The 22,421-nt window shown below is 52.3% G+C and overlaps 1 protein-coding gene across 15 annotated transcripts in view; it reads left to right on the forward strand.

Annotated features, from left to right (window-relative positions):
* The window catches only part of SIPA1L3 (signal induced proliferation associated 1 like 3), a 237,901-nt gene that overhangs the window by 162,452 nt on the left and 53,028 nt on the right, over positions 1 to 22,421 (forward strand). For all 15 annotated transcript variants that reach the window (XR_004479297.2, XR_004479296.2, XR_004479295.2 and 12 more), the window contains 4 exons: positions 3,498 to 4,074; positions 10,681 to 10,955; positions 18,402 to 18,653; positions 19,468 to 19,605. Coding sequence is in view for 12 of the 15 variants with exons in the window: in XM_033413796.2 (XP_033269687.1) it covers positions 3,498 to 4,074; positions 10,681 to 10,955; positions 18,402 to 18,653; positions 19,468 to 19,605 (1,242 nt within the window). In the remaining 3 variants the exon portion in view is untranslated. The remainder of the gene's footprint in view (positions 1 to 3,497; positions 4,075 to 10,680; positions 10,956 to 18,401; positions 18,654 to 19,467; positions 19,606 to 22,421) is intronic.

Genomic DNA, 22,421 nt, shown 5'->3' on the forward strand with positions numbered 1-22,421 from the left:
TCATACTCACCTTCATACATCTATGCTGGCCCAGCGCTTGCCATGTAGAGGACCGCAAAGACGCCTTTGCCAACTAGACACATGCCTGGCCCAAACATTGTAGGCCCTGAGAAGATAGTTGTTGAATAAATAATTGTGAGTGTTCTAGAAATACTGAGCTACAGCGACCAGGTGACCTGGTGGTCGCACCATCTCCTGGCTGCATAAGGAGGTGCCGCCCTTTCCCGCTCGCTGCAAGTGCGTACTTTCTGCATAGCGCACCGGCATCCCTGCAGCCTGTGGGCTGGGGAAACCCCATCCCTCCTGCTGGGGAAGTGAGGGACCAGCTGTTCTGATTGTCCAGAAACCTTCGGCAGCTTGCAGTTTCATAATTCTTAAAATCATGAATCAGGACTATGGGAAGAGCCCAAATCTGTCACTATAAGCAGCCACGTCCTGAATGAAGAAGTTGCAGAGCCATTCACATCTGTAAAGTACAGTCTGAACATGGCTTTAATTAGAGTAGAGAGACTGGCGAGGTTGTCTTATCCATCCCCCTGCCTGGAGGCAAGGCCACGCCCACAGGGTTTCCCACAGAGGAAAAGCTGCCTGGTTTGTGTGGCCTTTGAAGAACCTCTCCACTGGGAAATGCCTTTTTCTGTCAAACCTACCCATTGGTAGGAATCTGTTTCTTCTTGGTCTGTCTGCTCAAGTTTAAATCATTACTTTAATCGGTATTGAACACCTGTGCTGGCTCTGGGGCATCAGCTGAGCCCAGGTGGGTGGCACCCGCCCACACACATTCCCGGGATGTAGAGAAGGTTTCACTGCCCAGTGAACCGTGGAGGTGGAGAGCAAGGGGTCTGGCCTGACCCACCTGGGTCTGCAGTAGCTCCCTCCATGGTCTCCTGCACATTCTTTGGTCCCACCCATCCCTTTCTTCGTGGGGCAGCCACGGTGATCCTTACAGATGGTCAGCCTGGCACCTGCATTCATCAGGGACCCGCAAGAAGCAGGTGCCCCCCACTCTGGGTTTTAACTGAGGGATTAATGAACAGACTAATAGGTGTGGGTATGTTAAGGGAACCAATACAGGAAAATGAGACATCCAGGGACCAGCAACAGCAGGGAGCCATTACCCCACCCCCAGGGATGAGGTCAGAAGGGGATGGGAGAAGTTTCTGGAAACTAGGGAGAACTGTGGCTTTGGGAGAGGGGCTGCACAGCAGAAGCTGTGGCTGTTGAGTAAAGGGCCCAGGACTACAGCCACTGCCGCCGTCCGAGCCCAGCAGGGAGGCAGTGAAGAGAAATAAATACTCCACCTTCTCTCCTCTCCCCTTCCCGTAGCCTGGCCAGGGGAACCCAGTGAAGGTCGCACAGCCTGTAGAAACCCACCTTCCAGGGCAGAAAATGGCAGAGACTGCGTCTGGGGGCACAGGCGGTGAATAGCCAGCCCAGATGGTAAAATGGTTGCTTGTTTCGGGATGAAAGGCACTAACTCGCCATCAGGGCCCTGCCTGGCCTGGTCCCTGGTGACCTCACCAGCCTTCCACCCTTCACTGCCTGGGCTCCGGGCACCCCGGCCTCACCTCGCCCTGCACGTGCTCTTTCCCGTCGGGCCTTGTTCCTTCCATGCCCACTGCCTGCACGGCCCTTCCCTTAGCTCTTCCTCTGTCTCCTACTCAGCTGCAGATGCCAGTGTAGTTTCTCTTCCTCACAGCGGCCTTCCCAGAACACTAAATCCCCAGGGCCCAAGAGGGGGCGCGTCCCAGAAGCGCTGGTCAAACAAATGCATGAATGTCACCCTGTCCTCTTGTCAAGTTGGGTGGGGGCTTGGGAGTCGAAACCTGAACAAGCCTTTCATTGTGATTGGGTTTCACAATACAGGTTTTAATCAAGAATCTCATTATTTTAAAAATTGTCTTATGGTGTGAAATCTCTCCCAACACCGTACTCACAAGCTGACATTTCTATAGAAGGTGAAGGCAGTACTCTCTAAGGAAAACCTCGTTTTCAGCACCTCATACTGTTTTTTAATCGTCATTATGTAAACAGCACAACTCATGGTGTCTCTGGAGCCCCTTTAAATGTCTTTCCTTGAGAGCTGTCTTCCCCTGCACCCTGGGTGTTCACTCTGGCAGGTGCTATAGCCTTTCTGCCTAATACTAGAAATCGTCTAACTTGTAGCCAGCCACTGGGTCTCGAATGTCACAGACGAGGTTCATCAGGTCTAAACTTGACTTATCAGCAAATCTCCTGCCTCCCTGCTCAGGATTGCCTTTGCCTGGGAACCTCAGTGGATGGGGAGCCTGCTTCCCTGTCCTCTGTTTCCCTGCCTTGCACTTCCCCTCCCCCAGGCCTGCTCGCTGCCAGTTTCTGACCTGTCCAGGGTTGGAGCACAAGGAGAAAACGGGAGACAGGGAAATGTCACTGGGGCTCTGGTCACAGCGGGCTGCGTGCTCTCTGGGCTCTGCGGGGGCTCCCTGCCCACCTTCTAGATCTCCCAGGCAGGAGCAGACCCAAGTCTCCTCCCAAATATAAGGGTCACCTAGGGACAGCCCCTATTCATGGGGCCACTTTCTCCAAAGATTTTCCTCCCAAGGAGATCCTCCCTCTCTAATTTGCGTAGTGGGTGAGAAGGTTATTTGGGGGAACAGGTTTTAGATCATTTCCTTTTTACTTTCTCACTCAGTTGCTATCTGATTTCGATCATAATAGCATCTCAGTCAAAACTGAAGTAGGAAGAGCCCCATCCTAACTTCCCCATACAATGAATTTTCAGAACAACCTTTGTAGAGATGATTTATAAAGTGTGTTAGTCTGACACAAGTGTCTGAAAGAAGTAAATCACAGAACGTTCCACGTCATTCAGGTGTTCCTACAATGCTGCTGCTTAACAAACCACCCCAAAGCTCAGTGGCTCACAAACATTATCATTTCTTCTTGGCTCACACATCTGCAGGTCAGCTGAGGTCTGGCTGGCCCTGGCTGCAGGTTTGCTCCAGGTGTCCTCATCCTCCTGGACCAGTAGGCCCCGGGGCATGTTCACGTCATGGTGAGGGCAGGTGCATAGGAGGTGGGCCTGGTCCGCACACACATTTGTGCCTTTGCTCGAAAGCCATTGGCCAAATCAAGTCACACGACCAGGCTCAGGCTCAATGGGGTGGGGATGTACCTGCCCACAAAGGTAGCGAGGAAGGGGTGAATTTTTGCCAAACTATAATTTACCGCAAGCCTGTATGTATGTAAAACAAGATTAACTGAAGTTGAACAATGCTAGGAAAATTATCCTTTGAATATCAGTGGATGTTCTAACATCTGTTGTATAGGAAGTAAAAATGCATGCATATGCCCTAAGACTTTCTGCAGTCTCCAGTCTAGTCGGCTGGCAAGTTACTAGTTAGACGTAGACTTCCGTTCTTAGAAAGGAAACTCCTCCTTCTGGTCATGTATTGTCTTTCTAAAGGAACTCTCAAGTGCCTATCTTTCTACCATGTAAATAATTTCTCCCTCCTCAGTATGGCTGTGACCCGATCCAAAGACGCTCCTCCTTTCGGACCCCCCATCCCCAGTGGAACCACATTCCGCAAATCTGATGTCTTCAGAGACTTCTTGCTGGCCAAGGTGATTAATGCTGAGAATGCCGCGCACAAGTCCGACAAGTTCCACACCATGGCCACCAGGACCCGCCAGGAGTACCTCAAGGACCTGGCTGAAAACTGTGTCTCCAACACACCCATCGACTCCACCGGCAAGTTCAACCTCATCTCCCTGACCTCCAAGAAGAAGGAGAAGACAAAAGCCCGGGCAGGCGCTGAGCAGCACAGCGCTGGGGCCATCGCCTGGAGGGTGGCGGCTGAGGACTTCGCCCAGGGGGTAGAAATCGACTGCATTTTGGGAATTTCCAACGAGTTTGTGGTGCTCCTGGATCTACGCACCAAGGAGGTGGTGTTCAACTGCTACTGCGGGGATGTCATCGGCTGGACCCCAGACTCCTCGACGCTCAAAATCTTCTACGGGCGAGGGGACCACATCTTCCTAAAGGCCTCTGAGGGTTCTGTGGAGGACATAAGGGAAATTGTCCAGAGGCTGAAGGTAAGGGAGAGAGCTTCTCAAGGGTGCTGCAGTTCTGTGGTCTGGCAGAGGCCTTAGGAACCACTAAAATGCCTCCCTGAGCCCAGTCAGTTAGGCCAGGACACTCATCGGCCCCAAGAAAATCAGAATTGTCATTTACACACCAGGGGTCTAGTGGGTCCCACAGCCTGGGTTCTTTCTGGGGAAGGTGTCCGAGGCTCTCCGTGCCATCACCTTGGGAGGACAAAAGGCATATTTACTCACTCAAGATGTTGATAGGAAAGATAAGTTTAAACTCATGTTCAAAATGTAAGGATACTTTCCAGAAGGATTAAAACAGAATAAAAGGTTTCCAGACCATTAAAATATAGGACAGAAGCAGGATGTTGCGGTGGGGAGTATACAAAAGCATAATAAAAGAAACAAGACAAACAGAAAATTATATGGCAGGAATAATTCCACATCAGTAATCACAATAAACGTGAGTGGTTTAACATCTCCTGTTAAAAAACAAAGACTCACAGTCTGGATAAAAATCTTAACCCTAAGCTCTCGGTAGCTCAGGCTCAGACTGTTGCCAAACCAAGGGTAGCAGATTGGTTTCAAGTCACAGGACAACTTAGTTGGTAACGGCTGTTTGAAGCATTGGGCTAAGACGTACTAAGGCCACATCTGAGCCCCGTGTGAAGGAATGCTGTGGTCGGTGATTGGCTCTCAGTGGGTTTAGCAGAATGGCATGTCATGCGTGGAATAGAGAAGGCAGTGTATCACGGGAGTTAACACAGGTTCTTGAATCAGAAGGCCTGGCTTCAACTCCCGGCACTGCCACTTACCAGCTGTGTAACCTCACCCTGTTACTTAACTGCTGGGTGACTCAGTTTTCCCATCTGAAAAATGGGAACAGTAATCATCCTACATCATGTAAAAGTTTTAAGGATTGAATGAGTTATGTGGCCCAGGCAAGCTGGCCTGACTTGGGAGGCCGTGACCTCCAGAGGCCACTGTGACAGCTGGCTGTCCTCACCCTTCTAGGCCTTTGCACTTGCTCTTTGAGTTCAGTTGGATTGGTAAAGCCCTGCTCTCAGCTTCCCTGACTCCAAAATTCATGCCCCGCCTTAGACTACCACAGTAGCTTGTGTGTAGATTTCCCATTAGGATGGGAGGTCCGTGAACGAGGGCCTCTGACTGTTTTGCTCACTTGCTTATCTCATATGCACAGATCAGAGCTGGCACATAGTAGGTGGTCAGCAAATGCTGATTAGTTGGTTAGTTGAATGAGATGACTGAACCCTGACTCTGTGCTAATGAGCCATTTACGTGCATGACCTCACAGTTCTTCACCCACCCCGTGGAATGTAGGCACTGTTTTTATCCCCACTTGACAGATGAGAAATGCAAGGTTCAGAGAGGTATAGATACTCACAGAAGGTCATACAGTAGGTGGCAGACTGGGATCTGAATCCACATTTTTCTGACTCCAAAACCTGTTTGTGCCCAGACTTGAGGCTGATAAGTAACTGCTTGCCCGGCATCTCCACTCGACCTTGAAACTTAACATGTCTAAGAGCAAGCTCCGGGCTTCCCTGGTGGCGCAGTAGTTGAGAGTCCGCCTGCCGATGCAGGGGACACGGGTTCGTGCCCCGGTCCGGGAAGATCCCACATGCCGCGGAGCGGCTGGGCCCGTGAGCCATGGCCGCTGAGCCTGTGCGTCCGGAGCCTGTCCTCCGCAGCGGGAGAGGCCACAGCGGTGAGGGGCCCATGTACCGCAAAAAAAAAAAAAAAAAATCTGATTTAAGAGCAAGCTCCTAGTTTCCTATCCCCATGCCTCCCAGGGTTCTCCTGTGTCAGCAGAGGACAAGCCCATCACTTATTTGTGGGATCAGAGGCCTCAGCATCAGCCTCGCTCCTCTTTCTCTCACACCCACATCCAATCTGTCAGCTCCATCTCCAGTAGGCAGGCTACACCACTTCTCCCCCTTCCATAGCCCCTCCTGGCCTATCCGGTAGCCTCCTCGCTGGTCTCCTTTGCATCAACACTTGCTTCCCTGTGGTCTCTTCTCAGTAAGGTCGTCGAGGGATCCGATCATGTCACTGCTCTGCTCAAACCCCTCAGCTCACTCTGGGTAAAAGCCCAATTCCTTACGGTGGCCCCTGAGGCCCTGCATGGCCTCTCTGTCAGCCTCTCTGGTCTTGTCTCCCCTTGCTCTCTCTGTTCCAGGCACACAGACCCCTGCTGTTTCCCGAGTGTGCTCATCAGGCATCCAGCCTTAGGGCCTTTGCACTGACTGTGCCCTCCTGCTGGAACACTCTCCCTCATCCCCACATGGCTCCCTCCCCTTCTATATGCCTTTAGTCAGATGTCACCTGTCAGTGAGGCCTCATTATCCAAAATTGCAAACTCCCCTCCCCACCTCGGCCCTGAGCTTATTCCACCCACTTTCCCCACTTTAATTTTCTCGATAGCACCTACCACCACCTGACGTGTATTTTTACGTATTTGTTGTTTGCCGCTGTGTCCTCAGCACCTAGGCCAGCGTCTGGTGTGCAGTAGGCACTCAGTGACCGCGGACTGAATACTCGCATGCGTGCTACCCTGTAGTAATAGCAGAAGTGGCCATTCATGGGGGCCTGACTGTCTGACTGCTTGCAGCCTTGCACAACCTTGCATTTCTTCTTCCCAAAAGCCCAGTGAGGGAGATACTGTTATCACCCCCGATTCACAGATGAGGAAGCTGAGGCCCAGAGAGGTAAAAGGACTTGCCCAGGGCCCGGAGAGAGTGAAGGGCCTGGGTTCTTAAACATGAGAGGTCTTCCTCCCAAAATCCTGACGGCAGCTTGCGTTTCTTGAGCAGTGACCGTGCCAGGCACTGTGCCAGGCTACATGGTTTACCCACATCCTCTCTGTCCCACGCCCACCCCCGTGCCTACTGTTGGTGCAGTGCTTTTAGAGCACATTTCCACAGCCCCCCTCACAATCTCAATGCCCCAAAGCCCGCTGAGAAACCGGGCAGCCAGGAAGTGATGACATAAGCCATCTTCTGTGAAGCGACAGGGCCATCTTAAATGGCTCACAAGGGGAGTCTTTCTTTATGAAGTCCTCCAGGGTGAGGGGTCCACACCCTCCCCTGGCACAGCTGGGATTCAGACATCCTTTGTTTGTTAAGTCGACAGGTTTTATTACGTGCCGGGCCCTGGGCCGGGCAGTGCTGGGACTCAGCAGTGACCATGGTGGGCCCAGGCTCCCATCCGAGGCAGACACTGAACCGGAATCACAAGTGCCAAGAGGCTAAAAGGCAGAGTGTTGAGGATGCCAGGGGAGCCTATCATGGTGGGCAGTCTCAAACCCACAGATGGGATGCAGCCCCCAGACCTATTTAATTAGTTACCAATGCTTAACATTCCGAGGATTGCGTATGCACCTAGCTTTCTGGCTTCTCTTGAAAAACTGGGGGATCTGGCTATCCAGGGCCTATGTTTATACTGGTCAGGAGTCAGCTGAAGCAGGGTGTTGGGTGCCCCCTTGACACAGGGTGTGAGTGCACCATTTGACCATGGTTGTCACCAGCCTGCATCTCCCATTACCCACCAAGCACCCCAGCTTGTGAGCCTTGGCCCGGGGTAGAGCGAGGCTTCCCTGAGGAAATGACTTACACTGAAACTGGAGTAGTAAGTAGGAATCATCCTGGTGAAGAATGAGGGGGAAAATAAATAAAAGAGAAAAAAAAAAAAAAAGGCAGGGGAAGCAGCACAGGGGCTAAAAGATAGCGTTAAGGAGTCAGATCTGCTTTATGACCTTGGGCCACTGACATGCCTCGGATTCCCCAGCTGTAAAACAAGCAAATTATGGTATGTACATCATAAGTGAGATGTTAGAGAAATTGGGCATTGAAAGGACTTAACCAATGCCTGGCACACAAAGATCGGTCCCCAGGAAAATTAGCTTTAAAGGGGGCAGGGTGGCCGCATGACACAGCAGAGGTTCCTCTGAACTCACTGTGTGTTTGGTCTCATAAGGTGTTCCGTGTGCCGTGGAGCCTTTCTGGAAGCTTGTGAACATCGGGAATGGCGTTCTTCTTTGGGTGGGGCTGCCTTCGGATTGTAAACAAAAGCAAATGGCACAGAAGTTTCAGGACACTAAGCCGGAGCAGCCCAAGTTCCCCTACTGGCTCTCTCCCCCATCCAGAATGACCCAAAGCAGCTATACTGGGTAGTTGCAGGCTGAGCTGCTAAAAGAAAGAGAGAGAGAGACTGAGAAATCCAGTGGCTGAAATAAGAGGGGAGTTTATTTTTTTTTGCACTTAGCGCTCAGGCTGCTCAAAGCTGGCAGAGACAGCCCAGGGACTCACGTCCCTTCCACCTGTGGCTCCTTCTTTCCCTTCGATATTGTACTTTTCAGCATGGTCAACGTGGAGTCACCCCATATCCATGTTCCTGTCTGCAGGAAGGGAGAAAGTGTGAGCGTGGAGGACAAACAATTTTATTTTTAAACACACTGTTCCATCACTGCCCAAAACCAAGACATGTCCACACCCAGCTGCAAGGGAAGCTGAGAAATGTGGTCCCTAACCAGGTGGCCATGCACCCATCAAAACTCTTGATTTGCGGTGGGCAGGGGAGTCTCATTACTCAAAGGAAGAAGGGGAGGATGGAGAGTAGAAGGCACTTAGCAGTCCTCCTGCACAGCAGTGCCTGAGCCGTCGGGGCCTCTGCGGGGGGCTGGCTCTCAGAACAGCCCGGGACTCCCAGGGCTGGTGCTGCCTAATCGGGCACAGGCACGGACACACAGGACTCTCCTGTGAATCCCCCACAGCCAGATTCTTCGGACACAAGGGTGATGGCTTCAAAGGGAAGAAGAAGTTTGACTCCCAAAGCAGAAGTAGTGGTCTAGGCTGGAGCCACCCACAGCTTTCTCCTTTGAGGCACTGAACAGTAGACCTTCCTTTCCAACCAACTTTTTAAAACTTATTAATCGTGGAAGTTTTCAAACGTACAGAAAAGTAAAGAGACTCACACGGTGAATTTGTAGCTCCATCACCAGTTTCCATAGTTATCAGCCTGTGGCCCGTCTCGATTTTCCCTTCCCTCCCTTCTCTTCCCCTGATTATTTTGAAACAAATCCTAGACATCCTATCATTTCATCGGTAAACATCTCAACATTTATCTCTAAAACATATGGACTCTGTAAAAATAACTATTTTGTCATTATCATACATAAAAAATTAACAGTAACTCCTTATTTTTTTGTCATGTAAACAAGTTGGGTTATGAAATCAATTACTGGGTCTCAACCAACAATTCTCAAAGATAGCGTAGAAAAGATTGAAACGTATCCAAGTGGATCCCAGTGGGGAAGGACTTGGTTTCGTGGAGCTTTGTTCCAGTGTTACACGTTTCCTCACTTCCCAAATTCTCACTGTCCAGACCAGGAACAAATGTGTTTACATTTTCAGGCAAGTCTTTTGCCATCCAAACTCATTGCTCGCTACCCACACTCGGGAATGTCAGTGTGGACTGCAAGGAATATTTTTGTGTATATGGATACGTGCGTAAATGTGTGAATGCATAGCGTGGCTTGTGACATAAAATTCTTTCTTCCGGTGCTGCTCTAATAGGTACATCAGGTAGCCTTCTAGCCAGGGAATGACTTCTCACAGGAAACGTGAACCATTACACGAACGCTTTCCTTAATGCAGTTGTGGGATAGGGCAGACAAATCCTGATGTAACTTGTTTAACAGCTACGGCTTGTTAAGTTAATCTTTTTGTCCCAGGAAGAGGAGGGGATCCCTCAGGACCTGCTGAAGAACCAGGGGTTCTGTTCAGTCAGTGGCTTCTCATATCTATGGTAATCATGACGAAAGTCTCATACAAATGAAGCAGGGAGTAAATTGGAGGCATGGCCCTGTGTGGTCTGGTCGGCTCCAGGATGGGGGACGGTCTGGGAAGGAGATTGGGAAGGGGTTTGTACCTCTAAGAATGATGTCATGAAGTAAAAAATATGGCCCGAGCCCCCAACCTAGAAAAGGTCGCAGGATCTCTGGTCTGTTGCCTCTCTGGCTTTTACTCTGGTCACAGTCACCGTATCGGTCAGGATGCATTATTAGTGGCTTCAGATAACAAACGTTTATGTCACTCCCACCACGTATCCATCTTAGGTTCAGCTGGTGCCCGTGCTCCACGTTATTCTAACTTTGGGACCCTAGCTGACCAAACAGCCACTCTCCGGAATAATCCTAGAGGCTGTGGCTGAGGGGAAAGGCCTGCAAAGGGTCTTGAATTGGCAGTGAAATGCCCCAGCCCAGACAGTATGCCATTTCCATTCCACACTTCATTGGCCAGAACAAGTCCCAGAGACCACCAACGGTGGGGCGGGGGGTGGGGGGAGGGCATTTGGAGATCACAGCTCATGACCGCCACCTCTGTGTGAGGTATCCACGTTTCTCCACAAGTCAGGAACCCCGGGCTGGGACTAGGTGGGTGTTTGCGCTCCCGTACCCTGACATCACCTGGGAGGGTAGACGGGGGTCAGCAGGGTCTTTGGCCTCAAAGGGCAGAATCTGACCAGGAATCTCCCACAAGAGCTGACCCCGAGCAGCTTGTGAGGCTAGACCCCACATGTTGCCTGCAGGTGATGACCAATGGCTGGGAGACGGTGGACATGACCCTGCGGCGGAACGGGCTCGGGCAGCTGGGCTTCCACGTGAAGTACGACGGGACCGTGGCCGAGGTGGAGGACTACGGGTTTGCCTGGCAGGCCGGCCTCCGGCAGGGCAGCCGCCTGGTGGAGATCTGCAAGGTGGCCGTGGTCACGCTGACCCACGACCAGATGATCGACCTGCTGCGCACCTCCGTCACCGTCAAGGTGGTCATCATCCCACCTTTCGACGACGGCACGCCCCGGAGGTAAGTCTGTCCACCCTGAAAGGTCGGCAGCTCCCCAGGTGCTGGCACTTGAAGCCCTCCCTCGGTAGGAAAAGTGATAGTGGTGACGGGGTCAGAGCTAATATCTGTGGAACCCCTCCTGCAAGCCAGTCGCGGTCGAAGCTCTCCACGTGCGTGCTGTCCCATCCAGCCTCCACAACAGCCCTGTGAGGCGGGCGACCTCCTTAGTCGCACACAGCGTCAAGAGTCCTTGACTGAGGGCACGTGGCACATCACTCACTTGTTCAGCACATACGTGTTGAGCCCCTACTGTGTGCACGCTCCATTTGAAGTGCTCAGGATACAGCGATGGACAAAATAAAGTTCCCTTGGAGTTTGTGTCCTGAGGGAAGGACAGGCAATCATCAGATAGATGTATAATACAGGACCTGGCAGTGATGAGGTCTGAGAAGAGAAAGTGGGGTCGTTGAAGGGTTTGCAGCGTGGCAGGAGAGTGGCTTACAGGGTAGTCAGGGAAGGCTCCCGGGTGGAGGCCACCATGTAGTTTTCCGGGCTAGCGGGTCCGAGACAGGAACAAGCCAGGACAGGGTCTCCAAAGTGTCAGTGTGTGTGGTGTATTCCTGCAGCACAGGGAGGCCGGTGTGGCTGGAGCACAGAGAGCAAGGCTGCGAGATGGGAGAGACGGACAGACTGGGGGGCCCTTTCTGGACATGGTGATGAGCTTGGGTTTTGTTCACTAGGAAGCCAGTGCAGTGTTTGTTTCTTTTCGTTTTGTTTTCTTTTGTTTTAATGGAACATTTCAAACATATGAAAAGTATGCTGAGCCCCTTTTTTCAACATTTATCAACATGTGGCCAGTTCTTGTTTTGTTTTTTGTTTGCTTTTTAAATATTTATTTATTTGGTTGCTCTGGGTGTTAGGTGCAGCAGGCGGGCTCCTTAGTTGCGGCTCATCGGCTCCTTAGTTGCAGCACGCAGGCTCTTTAGTTGTGGTTTGCCGGCTCCTCAGTTGTGGCATGCAAACTCTTAGTTACAGCATGCATGTGGGATCTAGTTCCCTGACCGGGGATTGAACCTGGGCCCCCTGCATTGGGAGCATGGAGTTGTATCCACTGTGCCACCGGGGAAGTCCCAGTTTTTGTTTTTTTTTTAATTCCATACCTCCCCACCTTGGATTATTTGAAGCAATCCCAACTCCTTGGAATGTATCTCTACCCAGTCAGGACCTTTAAAAAATTATTATTACACTTAAAAAATGTAGCAGAAAGTCAGCATCAAGTGCCCAGTCTATCTTTCACTTCTTTTGTATCAGAGAGAGATTTTTTTAAAAACAGTTGTTTTGTTACTCAGGCTCCTCCTGTGGCATTTGGTTGATGTGCCTCTTCAGGCTTTTCTAATCTGTAAGTTTCCCCTCCCTCTTACTTTTTTCTTACAGCTTACTTTGGGAGGAAACCAGGTCACTTGTCCTTTAGAGTTTCCCACGTCCTGGCTTTAGCTGCTTGGACACCACCCCTCTGGTGTCCTTTAACCTGTTTTTCTAGCATGTATATTTCCTATAAACTGAAGTTCAGCATAGAAGCTCGATCAGATTCTGGTTGAATTTCTTTTGGTAACGGCACTTCCCAGGTGTGCATACATTAGGAGGCATCAAATGTCTGGTTGTCCCTGTGTGAGTGATACCAAGGGCGCTCAGAGGGTTCAGATGGTGGCAACCTGACCCTTGACCATACGTTTCCCTTCAGCTCTCAGCAGCCATTCGTGATCATTGCCTGGATCCCCTATGTCATTACAGGTCACATTGAAGTGATGTCCTCATTTCTGTCATTCCTGTGTTATTTATTGGCTGGAATTCTTCCCTTTTTTTTTTTTTTTTAATTTTTATTTTATTTTTTGGCCGTCCCGTGATATGCGGGATCTTAGTTCCCCGACCAGGGATCGAACCTGTGCCCCCTGCGTTGGAAGCCCAGAGTCTTAACCACTGGACTGCCAGGGACGTCCCTGGAATTCTTCTAAAAACAACTATCCTTGGGCTTCCCTGGTGGCGCAGTGGTTGAGAGTCCGCCTGCCGATGCAGGGGACACGGGTTCGTGCCCCGGTCCAGGAAGATCCCACATGCCGCGGAGCGGCTGGGCCCGTGAGCCGTGGCCGCTGAGCCTGTGTGTCCGGAGCCTGTGCTCCGCAACGGGAGAGGCCACAACAGTGAGAGGCCCGCGTACCGCCAAAAAAAAGGAAGAACTATCCTTCAGCAACTATATGATTCTTCTGAGGTATAATTTGTACAGGGAAGGCAGGATAGGTGCAGTTCTTAGAATAATGAGTTGGTACCCTCACAACCTCCAGAGGGGTCTGGAGACAGTGATTCTCTCTAGAATCACTACATTCCAAGGGTCGGAAACACAGCTGCACAGAGGACAGTCAAGGCCTGGGCCCTCACAGCCCTGCTGTATGGATCGGGGGAGACAAACAGTAAACAAGTAAGCAAGTGAGATGGTTCATATAGCCAAAGGGGGAGGCAGCTGAGCGTAGTGGGAAGGCAGGCTCTGCAGGGAGCTTGCCTACGTTTGACTCCAAGCTCCTCCTCCTATTAACTGTGACCCTGGGCAAGTGGCCTCACCACTCTCTGCCTGTTTCCTCATTTGTAAAATAGGGACAAGAATAGATCTTTCCCTAGAGGTGGTTGTGAGGTCGGGGGAGGTAAGGCCTATAGAGCACACGGAACAGGACTTGGCCTGTAGGAGGCACTCTGAAGACACCAGCTGTGAGATCCTGTGTGTGAGGAGCATAAAGGGTGTGACGCGACATCGGGTAAGGGCTGGGGAAGGCCTGGAGACGCGAAGGAGCCAGGGGAGGGGCCTTGCGGGCAGGGAGTGGCCATCACAAAGGTGAGGACAGAGGCCCTTGGCTTGTTGATGGACGAGAAAGAGGGTCATGTGGCTGGAGCTGAGTGAGCCACGAGAGGCACGAGATGAGGTGACACTGAGTGCTTATATACATGACCTCGCAGGGTGGTATGATCCCCGCTTTACCAGTGAGAAGGCTGGCGCCCAGAGTGGCCCAGTGTCTTGTGCAGAGTTGTACGGCTACTGAGTGGCGAGCAAAACTCAGTCCAGCTTCTGTGTCCAGATCCTCAGCTGCCTCTGAAAGCGATTGCGAGCTGTGGGCGTGTGCGTTCCGGCTGCACCAGCCCCATCTTCTTGAGTCTTTTTGCTCTGACCTTGGTGGGGGCTGGTTCTGGGCAGGCTTAAACCCTGCTGCAGCCAAGGGCTTAGCCACCCACACCCCAGCTCACCAGCCTCGGGACTCCGGTCAGGCCCCAGGCGTCCCCTCTTCCCAGCCCTCTTCCGGGGCCTCCTTCACCCCTGCACAGAGCCAAGGCCTGGCCACACCTGCTCTGAGCTCTGCAGGGACAAGTCAAGCTGAGGTAACCCCACAGGCAAGCACACACACACACGCACCACACACACATCACACGCACATCTCTCTCTCTCTCTCTCTCACACACACACACACACACACACACACACACACACACACACACGAAATACCCTACCTTCAAAACTTGGGAGCGCCAGAGGCTACAAAGGCGTCCTTGGACCAACAGGCAGGGACCAGCTGAGGCAAAAGGAAATGTCTGCAGGCTCCCTTCTCCAGCTCTGCGGAGATGGGGCCAGGAGGGTGGCTCCGCTCCCTGCCCTATTTAGGAGAAAAACTATCATCCGGCTCCCTTTACAAGGCGGCCTCCGAAACAGGATCTCCTGTTTACAGGGGCGGGTGTGGGTTGGGACTTGCGTGGTTTTGTTGTTCTTCAAGTGCAGAGGCGTCTGGCTGGCCTCATTTGCAGAGCTGATAACCCCAGCGCTGGGGTCCCTCCAGCCTCTTGCTGCAACCCTGGCCTCCTGGCTCAAATGTCACGATAAGCTCTGAGGGGAAACACACCAGGATGAGCAGAGGGTTCTCCCTGCCTCCAGCCAGGCTCTGTATGGCGTGTGTCTGGACCCCATGTTCTTCAGACACCGAGCAGAATACAGGGGATCATCCTCACACCCCCCAGGCCGCAAGGCTGGGGTTCTCAAGTGAGCCCTGCACTGCCAGGCTGGGCAATTGCCAGGTGGGGCCAGGTCGCCAGGAGGCCATTCCAGAGCCCCCAGCGAGGTGTGTCGTCATGACCTTGGGTGCTTGCACAGACTCAGAAGGGATGTTCTCCTCTTGCCGTCTCTCGCTGCCTCACGGGGAAGGCGATCTGGGATGCTTTTGTCCTCTTCAGTTGGACTTAGATGTCTGAAGGGCGAGGGGGTAGAAACTCCTCCCTGAGAAGGGAAATTGAAACCCCACAAGTCAGTGAGTAGTAGAGATAAGAAAGGAGTCCCCATGGCCCCCAGAAACTAGGCTGTCAGGAATCAAGGACAAAGAGGCAGAGAGGAAAAGTGGTCTGCAAACCAGGGGCATCCGCCCTCAGATGTCTCCCGCACGTAGCTGAGGGCAGCGTGGTTGGTCAAGCAAAACACTAGAAGAAACCTCAATATCCAGCCGCAGGGGACTGGCTGAGTAGATCCCAGGTCGTCCACGTGATGGAACAGTCATGGGTTGTTTATAAAGAGAATGCAGTGAGGCTCTTTGTGCTGAGAGTCAGAAACGCCGAACTCTCTGGTGAGAAATGTCGTTAATTGGGAAGAATGAAAAAAAGCAAGATGGGATCTGGAGTTAAGTGTAATATTCTTTTTATTTCTATTTTAAATCATCTTTACGTATGTGCACAGGCTATTTCTGTAAGAATATGTAAAAACCTGGCAGCTGTGGGTGCGACTGGGGGGCGGAGACGGGGACAGGGATGCCCTTTTAGACCACTTTAATTTCTAAGAACAATTCAAAAACGAAATAAGTGAAATGGGCTTCGTAAACTTTTCCTCATGTCAGCATCATCCGTGGCAGCTTGGTAAAACGCAGCTTCCTGGACCCCACCTCCAAGAGGACTCTGCTTCAGAGGAGCCGAGATGGGGCCCAGGAATCTGTGTTCCTTTACTGAGCGCTCAGGGGTAATTTAGATGCTGACGGATCTCAGATCACTGGGAAGGAATTTGTTCCAGAGCCCCCAGGTGGGTGTGGTTGGACTTCAGAAGGCAGAAGGGAGACTTTCACTTCTGAGCGTGTGGGAATGGCAGGTAGACAGTCCACAGAATCGGCTGGGGAAGGCGACAACAGCAAGAGCTCCTGTTTGTGAAGCACTTGGCACGCGCCAGACTTTCTGCTAATGCTCACAGCCATCTTACGGGTTAGGAAACTGAAGCTCTGAGAAGGAAAATCCCTCACCCAAGGCCACACAGGCCATAAGTGGCAGAGCTGGGATCCGAACCAGCCGTCTGGCCTCAGAGCCCTGGCTCTCCATCACTCTGTGCTGCCTTCAAGATGACTATTTCCCTCTTTGACGTCATGCCCAGGGACTCTTGACCAAAGATGAAGCTGTCAGTAACTGGGGCAGAAGGGACCCAAAAAATCTACTCACTGGTTCCCAAACCACTGTTCAGTGGGCCAGTGTATATGGTGGTTAAAGCTGTGGGCTTTCAAGTCAGCTTACTATCCAGTTTCCGGGAATTCCCTTGCAGTCCAGTGGTTAGGACTCCGCACTTTCACTGCCAAGGGTGTGGGTTCGATCCCTGGTTGGGGAACTAAGATCCCACAAGCCATGTGGCATGGCCAAAAAAAGAAAAAAGAATAGATACATACACACATACATACATGCATACATACATACATACATGGGTACATAGATAAATACATGGATACATAGATAAATCCAGTTTCCACCTCTTACTGGCTGTGTGACCTTGGATAGATTACTTAACTTCTCTGTGCCTCGATTTACTTCTCTCTTCAGTGTATCTACTGATTAGAATTCTGGTTACCAGCAACAGAGGTGAAGCAAAAGAGAGACTTTACTAGCTAATGCACCTGATAAGACTAAGAGATGGGGCAAGATTTAAGTGTGGCTTTATGCAGGGACATCTTCATCAGGAATCTTTATCACCTGTCTCCTTTTGTGCGTTGCTGTCATTCTCAAGCCATCTCCCACTTCACGGGGACAAAGATGACCTCTCCCTCCTCACAGCTCCAGCTTAGGTCTCCCCAGCTCAGCAGCCCAGGGAAATAGATCTTTCCTCCGGTAGTTCCAGAGCTGATGCTCACCGTCTCTGATTGACTCAGCTCGGGGCACATGACAATCCTGTGCCTGTCATTGTGTCCAGAGAGAGAAGAGTTTCTGACCAGCAGGCCTGGGTCATGTGCTCGTACCTGGAGCCAAGAAGTGGGGTCAGCTCCACCTAGAGCACACAGACCTGTTCTCAGGAGAAGGGGTGTAGAAGCTGAGCAGGCAGGAGTAGCAGGTGTGCACTGCCTGGGGCCACGATGGTACCCCCTCCGCCTCTGCTCAGGCCTGGTGTATCTGTGGGTTCTGGTAGACATTTGTATGTTGTCATTCCTCACCTGGTACCTTGTGCTAATCCAGAGCGTCTGCTGGAAGGAGCTACTGAACGTCAGCTCAGCTCCGACTCTAGTGCTACCGAGCGGCACTGTGTGTCTGACCCCGGTGCCAGAACACATCCTCAGGTCACCTTTTGATGACTCCTTAGCAGACATGACCTGGGCCCATAGGCGCCCAGCCACCAAGTCCGCCAGATCTTTTCCTGGATGCCCTGAAAGTTCCCCAGGCTCCAGGGGACTCAGGAGAACCACAGAGGATCGGCTCAGTGTGGGCAGGAGAACTTCCAGGCCAAGGGCTCCTCTGAGCTCAGCTCCCACAGCTGCTGGGAGGTGGATTTTGTGAGCACGGCCCCCTCCTCAGGCTCAGAGCCCCCTTCCGTGCTGCACTGCAGCAGTGGTGGAGATGCCAGCCCAGCCTGTGGATCTCCGCAGCTAGAGCCAGGAACGCTGTGGTGCGTGTGTGCCGGCCTGGTCTGGGGGAATTCACGGGCCGTTCTGTATCTATTTCAAGGTTCTGGATTCCAGGGCTTTTTTTTTTTTTTTTAACCACCCTGCAAAGTAGGTCACCTGCTCCTCTTCCAGCTGCCTTTGAGCTTCTTCGGAACAAGGCAGATACTGTCCTCTGATTCCGAGGGCATCCGCCTTCCTGGCCCCGAGAACCACCAAGGGGGGCCGAGCCAGCCCATGGAGGACTCTGGCCGACCCAAGGCCTGGGTCAGGGAGAAGGGAGAGGAAGGGAGACGAGAGAGGAAGAGGAGGGGAGAGGAGATGAGGTAGAGAGCGCCAAGCGTTGGAGCCACATTGTTGGGCCCTGTCCCGGTTGAGGCCTCCACGCTGCTACATGTCAGACCAGTTTAAAGGGTACCTACTGGGCCTTTAAAATAGACCGTGTCCGTTCAGATTGGGTGGGAAAGCCCAGCCCGTGCTGGTGCCATGCTCGGCAGGCGTGCGCGCTGGTGGGCCGGGGCCTGAGTAACGCAGTTTTTCTTCCCAGGGGGTGGCCAGAGACCTACGACATGAATACCTCGGAGCCCAAGACGGAGCTGGAGAGCCTGGTCGCGGGGGGCCGGCCCCCCTACCGCAGCAACGCTCCCTGGCAGTGGAGCGGGCCCGCGTCCCACAACTCTCTCCCAGCCTCCAAGTGGGCCACTCCCACCGCCCCCGGGCACGCCCAGTCCCTGAGCCGGCCCCCGAAGCAGACCCCCATGGTCCCCTTCCGGGAGTCCCAGCCCCTGCACAGCAAGAGGTAAGGACTCCCCCCGCACCCCACCCGGGGCACCAGCCCAGCCCGCGCCTCCCTCCTGTCTGCAGCCGCCCTTTGCCCTTTTCTCTCTCCTTCCCCTGCTGTCCAGTCTCTTCCTCTCCTCAGTCTTCCTCCTTTTCTTCTTGTGCTTCTATGCCCCCCACTTCCTCCTTCCCTTAAGCTTGCCTTATGAGCCTCTTGTGTGAGGGCCCAGGGCTGGGGAGCTCAGGGTCTGAGGTTGGAAATCCACCCTAATGTATATGATTAAAACTATATATTTTTTTAAAAGGTCAAAGGACTGATAAGCACAAAATTTAGGACAGTGATTCCTTCTGGCAGGGAGGTGGGAAGGGGAGGAGCCCACCAGTGGGCAGGTATTGCCACCACCCTAGCTCTTGGGTTGGGTGGTAGCGTCAGGGAGTTTGTTTTATTATGATGGCATATACCTTAATGATAAATGCTTTTGAATATATTATATATTAAAAGATAAAGAAAATTTTCCAAGTAATGAAGGAATCCACCTTGCAGAGGAGCGTCTTGTCCCAGGCGTGGGCGGGAACGGTCTTCGCAGCCCCATCAGAGCCCCGTCAGGCCACAGAAGCTGAGGGGCAGGCTCAGCTGCAGTGGGAAGGCAGGCAAGGGGTGCCCTGGCTTCCTGCTGCCCTTTGCTCAGCAGCCCTCTCTCTGTCCCCATGGGAGGATAGCAGGTGAATCAGATGGGATGTGGTTGGGAGAGGTGTGGCTGTCGCTCCTCGGAGGGCAGGGGTATCCTCCCCGCTCACCCCCACTGCCTTCCTCCCTCCTATCTCTGTTCCAGGCCCGTCAGCTTCCCAGAAACCCCTTACACAGCATCACCAGCAGGGGTCGACAAAGTCCCTCCCTACCGACAGCCTTCTGGGAGCTTCTCCACCCCCGGCTCGGCCACCTACGCAAGATACAAGCCATCCCCAGAAAGGTCAGAGTCTCTTCGCTCTTTTCAGTTAAGGAAGCTGGTGAAAGCCAGAATCCTTCTTCCTCAGGAAATGCACTTACCCCACAGGTTTATTTGCCATTTTATGGGGCTTCTGGACCCCTGAAGGTCATCAGAGGACCTCCAGGAGGGTGGGCTGTGTGTGTTAAGACGCAGGGCCAAGGCGGCCTGGGCAGGACTTGCTGTGCCTGTCCTTGCAGCAGCATTTCGGTTGCCGTTTTCCTGACACCTGAATCACTTGTCTGAGCAACAGCAGGCGCCCTCCAGAACAAGCATTCATCTGACTCCAGCCTGTGCGCCCCAGGACCAGGCCACCAGCATTACCCAGTTTTCATGGCCTGTCGGGCTTCAGTCCTGTCCCCTTCTCCAGTCTGGCAGCCTGAGGGATCCTCCCAGCTCCTCCCTGGCTCCCCAGCGCCCTCGGGATACACCCAAGCTCTCTAGCTTGCTCTCCAGCAGCCTTCAGCCCTGGTGCCCTATAACCTTCCTCCTCCAGGGTCCCTGTCTGAGGGTCAGCCCCACCACTGCCCTGTCTTCAGGCCAAAGCCGTGCACCTCATCCTGGATGTGTCCCTTCCCCGCCTCCCCTCTACTGCGGTCCACCCCTTCCACCTCCTGAGCATCTCCGCCCCCTCCTCCTTTCCCCAGTGCCCCACCCTGGCCACCTCCCTGAGCCCCCAGCCTCTGTGCCACCTCCTCTGGTCCACCCCCCACTCAGTAACTGGGAGGTCTTTGCATATCTGGCCATGTCTGTCCCCTACTCCAAACCCTCCTTGTGTCCCGGAGCCCTCAGGACACAGCCTCCATGCCTCACTCTGGCCACTGGGACGCACCCGCCTCTCCAGCCTTGTGCAGTGCCCTGCACGTGAGCTGCCCTGGCCACTTCTGATTTCCTAGGCAGGCTGTGTGCATTTCAGAATCCTCCCCATGGAAATTCTTCATGAGCTTCACCCCCACCCACTCCACAGACCCCAGTGTGGGTGCTGCTTCTCCTCCTCCAGGAAGGCTTCCCTGCACCTCCCCCCACACTAGGTGATGTGCTGCCCCTGTGCCCTTGGCTTCATGTGTATTTCCTGACCATGGCCTTGAGCGCTCTCCGTTCTGTTAGCCCAGTTAAGCGTGTGTGCACACACACGTGCATGCATACTCACGTATGTGTGCACGAACAAGCCTGCTCTCCAAGATACGATACCTTTCCAGGTCGTTTTGTATAATATTATTACCATCACACAGCACAGGGTCTGGCACATGGTAGATCCTTGGTATATATTTGATGAAAATGGATTGAGTGAGTGAGTTGGTTTAAATAGTGAGCTTCAGAATCACCCGGAGGGAGGGCTTGTTAAAGTACAGATTACTGGTCTTACCCCTGAGTTTCCAGCTTGGTAGGACTGGGGTAGAGCATGCGATACCAAGGCTGCTGGTCCAGGGAACACACTTTGAGAGCCACCACACTAAACATTGTTTGATTCTAAGCCTCTGTTGTAAAACTGGGGAAAACATACTCAGTCTTTCATCTTCTAGTGGCCACCATTTAGCTTTCATCAGCAAAGGATCCCCAGAGCCTTCCATGTGCCAGGTGTCAGAAGAAATATTTGAGATACTCACTTACCCCAGGGGTTCCTGTTGTCAGTGCTGCTGTGGTGGAGAGAGGGTCTTAGAAGGGTTGTGCACTCTGATGAGAGCTCTAATAGACTCAGGCCTCAGAGGAGGGAGCTCAGCCCAGCGTCAGGTCTAGGCTGGCTGCCAGGAGGAAGTGGCATTTGAATAAGGCTTTGAGAAATTAATAGGAGTTTGCCACAGAGAAGAGGGAGAAGGTCATTCCAGACAGCAAAGGCTACAGATCTGAGTAAGCAGAATGGTGTGGAATGCAGGAGGAAAAAAAAGTTGAACTCAAAGAAACAGAGTAGAATGGTGGTTGCCTGGGGGTGGGGGAAATGGAGCGATGTTGGTCAAAGGGCACAAACTTTGGGTTATGAGATGAATAAGTTCTGAGGATTTAATGTGTAGCATGGTGGCTGTAGTTAATAATTCTGTACTGTACACTTAAAATCTGCTAAAAGAGTAGATCTTAAGCATTCTCACCCAAAACAAGATAACTATGTGAGATAATTAACTCAATTGTGGTAATCATTTCACAATGTATACATAATTCATTACTCTGTACACTTTAAATATATTGCAGTTTTATTTGTCAGTTACACCTCAGTAAAGCTCTGGGCCGTGGGCGAGAGATGTTTCTAAGAGTGCTATTTACTCAAGGAGTTGAGAACATTGTTATTTCTGTGAAGGGGTATGCTGACCATTCTGTGTTATGTGTAGAGAAGTGTTTAGGAAGAAAAGAGAATACAATTGCTTACTTTGTGGTAAGTCCATTTTTAGTTTTAAAAAGAGCTGCCGAACTGTTTTCCAGAGTGGTTGTACCATTGTCCATTCCCACTGGCAAGGTATGAGTCATCCGGTTTCTCCACATCCTTGTCGCTCTCTGGTGTCATCACCGTTTTTCGTTGCAGCTATTCTCATAGGTGTGTGATGGTATCTCATTGTGGGGTTTTTTTGTCTGTTTTGTTTTTGGCTGCGACGGATCTTCATTGCTGAGTGTGGGCTTTCTGTAGTTGCAATGAGCGGGGGCTACTCTTCGTTGCGGTGTGTGGGCTGCTCATTGCATTGGCTTCTCTTGTTGCGGAGCACGGGCTCTAGGCGCACAGGCTTCAGTAGTTGTGGCACGCGGGCTCAGTAGTTGTGGCTCGCGGGCTCTAGAGCGCAGACTCAGTAGTTGTGGCGCATGGGCTTAGTTGCTTC

The sequence above is a fragment of the Orcinus orca genome, chromosome 20 (assembly GCF_937001465.1).
Source record: "Orcinus orca chromosome 20, mOrcOrc1.1, whole genome shotgun sequence".
In the NCBI taxonomy this organism is placed as follows: domain Eukaryota; kingdom Metazoa; phylum Chordata; class Mammalia; order Artiodactyla; family Delphinidae; genus Orcinus; species Orcinus orca.